This window comes from Pinus tabuliformis, chromosome 1_2 (genome assembly GCF_031772625.1).
Source record: "Pinus tabuliformis cultivar Carrire ecotype Pingquan chromosome 1_2, CPIR1, whole genome shotgun sequence".
NCBI lineage: Eukaryota > Viridiplantae > Streptophyta > Pinopsida > Pinales > Pinaceae > Pinus > Pinus tabuliformis.
In genome coordinates this window covers 930451791-930459760 of record NC_142298.1, presented here as the reverse complement: position 1 = coordinate 930459760, position 7970 = coordinate 930451791, and the positions used below count along the sequence as shown (strand labels likewise).

The window sequence follows — 7970 nt, the reverse complement described above, 5'->3', positions numbered from 1 at the left end:
AAAGACAATCATCCAAACATGAGAGAATGGCTCGTGGGAATTCTGAGTAAAAGACAAAGGTGGACGTGTGGAACCCACAGTTTGGCGCCAAAGGGGCCTCGAAAGAGACCCTCTGTCCGAGTCAGAAGGACCCCATCGGACTTGAATTTGAATTTTAGGGTTCCGGGCACGAAGATCGTTATGCTTTTTTCAAGGCTGTGCATATAACGAGTATTCAGTAAAGAATTCCATGCGTTACAGGAAAGATTTTTAATGAGGTGGACCGCTGTATCAGTGAAGAAGCATGATCCCCTTAAATTAGGTGAAGAGAAAAAAATTGAAAGCGATATCAATTATCATGGAGAATCGAGTTCTCCACCGATCCCAATCATCCCAGTATGTACACCATACAATACTGTTTTCTAGATTCAAAATGGTCCACCCATGGTCAAGTCATTTACTTGGCGCATGGCCCGCAGTTTGAATGCTTTTGCACAGTTGAGATGAAGTTATATTATAGCTTGCTTCAGTACGTAGAGCTTGCCTTTTTCTGTTTGGATCCGAATTGAGAAATTCGAAGTCTAAACGATAAACAGATTGTGATGTTGTGAATCGGGTTTTGATGGTGGGAAGTGGGTTTGATTGATCCAGGCAATTGGCTGCACTAGCATGGGATCCTGCGTGTCGACCAAAGCTGCCAGCGAGCGCCAGGAGCAAGATGCTTCGTGCATGCCTGGAATTCTATGGAAGAGCAAGAATTTGAAAGCTCTGGGTTCGTTTTCTGAGGATGATTATAAGGAGGGTGGGCGTCTGGGTTTCGCTGGCAACAGGATGTGCTCTAATGGGTCGAGTAAGGTTGCCTGTGTTTTTACTCAGCAAGGGCGGAAGGGGATTAATCAGGACGCCATGGTTGTTTGGGAGGTAACTTGAGCTTTTATTGTCAATTCTGTTTTTGAAATCATAGGCGCATCAGAGTGAATTGAGACTCCTAGATTTCTGTGGCCCCTCTGTTTTCTCTAGTTGTTTGAATTATCGCTTTCTGTTAGCTGTTCAGTGGGTTGAAGTTGTTTCAAGACAGTTTGTACTGTTGGGATCTTGACAGGCTATGGGCTAATAGATACCTTAAAGTGGGTTTGGTCACTTCGTGGGGTTTTGTCAATTGTTCATGTCATGTGACAGAAGTTGCGGACGAACACTGGGATTCGGATCTCTCCAATGACACTGCATGTGGGTTTCAAACTCTTGCAGCTCATTCTGCATTTTGGATCTTTTGGAGTCGAGGAGATAGAAGTGTTGTGTCCACTTGAGCAGCCTATCAAGCCTACGGCCATCCTATCATTGGTGTTGCACTTCAATCAAGAATCTTCACCTAAAGTGAATCATAGCTGCATTTAATAAAAGATTAATAAACTTATGCTATCCTGATTCACAATTGCTTACATATTTAGCGTTTTCCCCGCAACCTTTATGACCTTTTCCTTTTACTTCTTGTCCTCTTGAGGTTTGCTTCGAACTGAGAGTCCATATATCCAGTGGGCTGCGAGGTTTGTCACTCTGTCCTGTCATACGACATAAATTGCCAACAACTTGGGGGAGTCGTTTTTGTTGATTTGGTCATGGCGTTAATTGCAGTGAAGACGGTTATATGTAAATACTGAAAACCTCGCCATTGTGAGAGATCCAATCCTCTGTGGATATGATGTGTGGAATCTAAACAGTTCAGAAGGTAACCCCCGTAAGAGCTAGCTTCTGCAGACAATGACAGAGGCATTTGAGTTAATCATAGGATCAATCGCCATGAAAAAATAATGTGCATACACTATGTAGGTTGAGGTTGATGGTTGTTACATCGATCTCCATGGGGGCATGCTGCATATCGATCTCCATGGGGGCATGCTGCATATGGACGATATAGATCAGTCTCAACCAGTGTCGTTGAAGGCATGAATCCCCACATGTTATAATTCTAATCATCTAGAGAGAGTCAGGAGATTAATCCCCATGGCAGTTTGTGATGTAAATGCTCAATTTACACTGCAAACCGCAACTTTGGCAATATCTGGTTAGAAGATGACGGAGAACATTAGGGAACTCCTGTAGTGTTGAATTCTTTGAAGTACCTGCCAATAACTATCAGCTAAGGCAACCGAAACCATGCAAAGATTTCCAAGGAAGACAGAAAAATTTCACCATGCACTTCACAAAAAGCCAACAATGCTGCTCTTCAAAAAATAAGAACTTCCTTCAGTGTTCTAAATTTTCGTATACGTGTCTTTGGTTTTACTGAGAATTGTTTGTATCTTTTCATCTCTTACTGTTCTCCACTAATCTCTTCCTAAACAGCAGCAGAAAATAAACAGCACTCTGTGCCTCATGCAAGAGGGTATTTTTTTAGAATGTAGAATGTAACATATGCAATCTACATGTATGCTGTAACAACAATGTGCATGCACTATTCAGTGCGAGAAGGATCCTAGCCCTTAGTAATGAATGGAACAAGGGTTACTATGTGACTCTTGGACATTGCCATTTATGCTGTGAATCTTCTTTTCTCATGAGTTCACAAATGAAATGTTCTGAAATTTTCATGGGTCAGAGTTATCCTTTCCTTTTTCAGTTCAAATGATATTCAATTTTTTAGCAAAATTTTGCTGTGTCCGAATTGGAAATAAAAAGTTCATATTTTCATTATTCTTTTGTTATCATTCACAGGATTTTGTTTCAGATGATTCAATCTTCTGTGGGGTTTTTGATGGCCATGGTCCTTATGGTCATCTTGTTGCCCGTAGGGTCAGGGATTCATTACCAGTGAAACTGCATTCTTTTTGGCAATCCTTCAAGGATAAAGCAAACAACATCAATGCTACCGATACATACAATAACAAAAAGAAGGCAAAAAATGGCCAAAATGACTTGGGTGGTGATGGCCAAGTCAGTTCAACAAAGGAGTCCAGTCTTTTTTCTGCCTGGAAAGATACCTACCTGAAAGCGTACAAAGTAATGGACAAAGAATTGAGGTCTCATCCGACTATAGACTGCTTTTGCAGTGGAAGCACTGCAGTTGCAGTTGTTAAACAGGTAATTTGCAATTAGTCGATATATTTTATATGTATTAGTTATGAATGAAAGTTCCTTTCTTTCTGTTTTGTCCTGTTTTCTGCTGTTTAACTTGAAATAAGATATAGACGTTCCTTGTACTGAGGTAAAACTACATACCTTCTGTTTTAGATTTATAAGCAAAGTATGGTACATTTTCAATGCCCAAAAATTTAACATCTGAAAACTATAAGACCTGTTGGCACATAATGTCCTAGCAAGCAAGCAAACAAAGCCAGATGCAGTCTTCTGTTGTGAATCCCAGTTGGACTTGTATTCTGGAGAAGTTAAATATTGAGTGCATCCAAATGTCTGTCTTAAATGAATATCTCTTATGTTGTTAAATTTTAAAGAGTTAAGTAATTAGTTCATGTTTAATCCTTCTAATAATAAGTAATTAGTTCATGTTTCATGCCTGCAGTTCAAAACTTCAATGTCAAATTTTGAGGGTTGTTATTTGTTTCTGATCTCAGGGAGATTACCTTTTCATTGGGAATATTGGGGATTCCAGGGCTGTCCTGGGAACAAGAGCAGCCGATGGTTCTCTCATTGCCATTCAGCTGACAGTTGATTTAAAGCCTGACTTGCCAAGTAGGTTTTTGGTGCCAAGATCCACAAGCTGGTTTAAGAACTAATGATCTGGAGTATGCTGAGGTCAATGGAATCATTTGTTCTTTACTTTTTATTGTAAAATTCAAACCTGTGCCTTCTGATCATCCCCCATAAAGTTTTGCAATTGCATGTCTTGCCAGGGGAAGCTGAGCGCATCCGGCGATGTAAAGGCCGAGTTTTTGCTTTGCAAGATGAGCCTGAAGTACATAGGGTGTGGTTACCATATGATGATGCACCAGGTTTGGCAATGGCAAGGGCTTTTGGAGATTTTTGTTTGAAAGATTATGGTGTAATTGCCATCCCTGAAGTTTCTTGCAGGTTGCTGACAGAGAGGGACCAATTTGTGGTTCTTGCATCTGATGGGGTGAGTTATTTAAATAGAACCATGCACATGCACACACTTTCCTATTGTGCTAGCATTGATGCAATTATACTTTTTGTAGAATATCTTTGAATGTAGAAGTAAGTGTATTTGAGGGGACTTTGTTAAGACAAGTATGAGTTTCAGCTTGTATCATGCTACAGTGCATTTGTTTTTTAATACCTGTGTAAAGTTTGATTATTTTTGCAAGCATTAAGAGCCCATGTTAAGATTCCATTTGTTGATTGCAACCTATGCTTATTCATTCTAGAATGCCTGGCTGACATATTTTGGCAAGAATCTTTGTTATAAAACAGTTTTTAGCTGTCTATTTCACCACATATCTGGAGCCTTTTGCCTTCCATATATTCTATTTCTTGTGATAGCTATGGTCGATGTCTCTGCTTCAACACCTAAGTATAAATGCTTTGTAATGGATAACAATGGCCAAGAATAAAAATATCCTTGTCAGCACAAAGCATGCTTGGCCTGAGATTGACAGTTTATTTTTAAAGATGCATTGGATTGTCTAGGAATGCCTTCGATCTAGTATAGGCAAGCATTTCCTTGGATATATAGAAATGTGTCCAGTTTCGACTTGAGGTGGCCTCTGCAAGTCAAGAGGAGACTAAGCTAGGAGCTTCTCTTCAAATTTTTCCATGATCCACCTCCATTAATAAGCAAGACAAGCCTGTATGCCAAGGGGGATACCCAGATATTGAATGATCAGCCTTGGTCTTATGCACTTCCACTTCTAATTCAACTAGTGTGGGGGTTCCACTTGCACAGTAAAAAATCCTCTATTCTCTATCCTAACTAAGAATGGCTTTGGAAGCTTCCACAAAAGTATCTAAACATACGTTCATGCCCTCCACAAAATGTTGGATCAATTAAGGGGATAGAGCCAAGTCATTTGCAAATTGGACATTAAGGAGTTGGTTATCGTCTAGGAGCTAGATGGATTTGATTCGTTGTTGCACCCTTGCAACTTCCAACAAGGGACGAAGGGCATTGACTGCAAACAGAGAGATATGATGCGAATGGGCAACTGCTTGTTGGATCAAACATTGCAACATGCTAAACTTTTATAGTATATTCTTCCAACACTATTTGATTTGATTTGACCTTGGCTCCTCTCTTGTGCTCTTAATTTGCTTAACTGATGTTCCTTTGATTTCTTGAGTCTTTTTATTTCCGAAAAACTGTTGTATGAAGCAGGAGCATTTTTAAGAAGTGAGGCATTAGAAGCATCATTTTCCAAAAATGCTTGGAAGCAAAGCATCATGGAAGCATCTCTCTCTCTCTCTCTCTCTCTCTCTCTCGATATATATATATATATATATAATCACATTTATATTAAAAAAAACATCCAAAATGCCAAATTAGTTGTAGAATATATGAAAACATGCATATTTGTACATAAATCAAGATAGAAATGGCATCCATATTATTATCAATTAATAATTATTTGAGCATCAACCATCTAGATTCTAGCAATTACAAACAACATCAAATTTTTAAGCATATCTTTCTCTTTGTTGGTTGACCCACAAGGAGGTTTGAACTTGGAATCTCAAGGAACATAGCACTTCGTTATCAAGGCGATCGCCAATTGAGCTACCTCCTGTGGGCCAAATTTTTAAGCATATAACAAAAAATATAAAGTATTAATTTTTTAAGCATATTATAGAAAATATAAAGTATCAAATTTTTAAGCATATAATAGAGAAGTATACCATCAAAACATTGAAATAGCTTATCTAGCAACTGTCAACATGACCAAATAGTAATGCCTAAGGCCATCTACACACTTTAGTAGGAAGATTGAAAAGTCCAAATTCAAAACACTAAAGTCTGATCTATCATCTATAGACTATGAAAAATATAATAGTGAATCTATCTACTATTCTCTCCTCCTTACTCTACATGACCGTTGCATGGGCCTCCAAGTGGTGGTAGTGAAGTAGATGGTGGCCGTGGAATTGAAGATGAAGCCCCTACTTCTCTTTCTTGACTTCTCCAAGCTCTCTTTAGCTATCTCCTCTAACCTCTTAGAATTTTTCGCTCAAAAATTTGCTATCTCCTTTGCTTTGTTCTCCTCTCCTATCCAAGCTCAAGCAAATGCGATGAAAGAACGATGAAAAGAGAGGGGAAGAGGCCTTTTAACCTCATCCTAAACCGACCCTAGGTCCCACCCAAACTCAAAGTTAAAGATAACAAAAATTCAAAGTCTGCAGAATCATGCAGGAAGTGTTATGGAATTGTGACAAAATTGTGTATGGAACTGCGATCCCACGTGCAGGATCGTGTACAGAACCATCATGGTTCCGCAGTGGCAGGAAGTGTGTCAAATTCAAGGAACTGTGGTTTCGAATTTCTAGACTGCAGATTGTTAGGCGCTTTGGTGATGGTCCTGTACAAAGCATGGTTTGCTTCCAGGCTGTGGGGGGGGGGTGGTTTTTGCAACACTACTCCAAAAATGTGTCCATACAACTTCTTCCATATTGTCATATTTATCCTTTGAGTGAGATAACTAATATCCTCAATCTAAGCAACTAATGTCCCATACCTTAGCAACCAATCTCCTTAATCTCAAGTTTCAACAACCATCTTATCTCAATGATGAGATGTACAACTAAGATTAGATTAAACCAAACTTGTTAATATTCCAGAAATCTCTAGAATATTTCATTTAGATTTCTAATATTTAAGAGATCTAGGGAAATAAAACTTTCACTTTTATATAAGAAGTGAAATTATAAGATGGTATTATTTCCTACTTTTACTATGTGGTCACTAGAAGTTACCTTGAACCACTTCTCACACGTTCACACCTAACATGTGCAAGAGGTTCTCACTTGAGCTAGACTTCTCAACACTCCCTCTTAGCGAGGAAGGAATTCTACACCAATCCAAGTTTGTTTTTAATGCTTCAAACTTTCCTTTTATTAAGAGCTTACTCAGAATTTTAGTTAACTACTAATGGGTGGGAATATACTAGAGCTTCAATAATCCCTTTTGAAACCTATCTCGAATGAAGTGATACCTGATCTCTATATGCTTGGATTGGCCATAAAATGCTAGATTCACACAGGGTTTGAAACAATTTTGATTGTCACAGTAGATCAATGTGGGATCCAACTCTTGATCAACGAATCTTGTAAGTAACTTGCGAAGCCATATGGCCTCACAACTATCTGTACTAGTTGCCATATACTTTGCCTCTGCTGAGCTAAGTGCCAAGAAAATCTGCTTCTCTTTGAACCAGGATACCATTGCTGATCCCAAACTAGAGCAAGACCTTGAGGTGCTCTTCTTGTCTGTTGCACTGCCTCCCCATTCTGAGTCTATATACCCCTGCAACTTCTCTTCACCATCTCCAAGATATCTTAGACTAGACTCCTCTGTGCCGCGCAAATACCTAAGCACATGTTTTGATGCTACCTAATTCTCCTGCCTTGACTCCACCATGAATTGACTCAAGATGTTCACATAAAAGCATATATTTGGTTTGGTGTTGACCAAATACATCAAGGAACCTATCAATTATTATACAACATGGGATCCACCAACTTTGAATCTAAAGTTGTCGCCTTCTTCAAATTAGGGATCATGGGGTTGGCCATAGGTTTGTAGTCCTCCATTTGAAATCTCTTCAGGATTTTTGCAGTCCTCCATTTGAAATCTCTTCAGGATTTTTGCAGTCTTCCATGTGAAATCTCTTCAGGATTTCAACTGCATACTTACCCTATCCAAGGAGAATCTCCCTTGTTTTTTTACCAAATCTCCAAACCCAAGAAGTAATGCGTCATGCTGGTGTCCTTCATCTTGAACTCAACTGCCATATATACTTTGTTCCATGCAATGGATTTCTTTGCACTTGTTAGAAAGAAGTCATCTACATATAATGTGAAAATAAGCA

General features: G+C 39.0%; 1 protein-coding gene across 1 annotated transcript in view; it reads left to right on the top strand.

Moving 5' to 3' along the window:
• Positions 1-210: 210 nt before the first annotated feature.
• The window catches only part of LOC149209002 (putative protein phosphatase 2C 1), a 43597-nt gene continuing 35837 nt past the window's right edge, over positions 211-7970 (top strand). Inside the window, exons 1-4 of the mRNA XM_089396244.1 lie at positions 211-900; positions 2692-3057; positions 3549-3666; positions 3828-4051. Of these exons, the coding sequence (XP_089252370.1) occupies positions 649-900; positions 2692-3057; positions 3549-3666; positions 3828-4051 (960 nt within the window). The 5' untranslated portion in view covers positions 211-648. The remainder of the gene's footprint in view (positions 901-2691; positions 3058-3548; positions 3667-3827; positions 4052-7970) is intronic.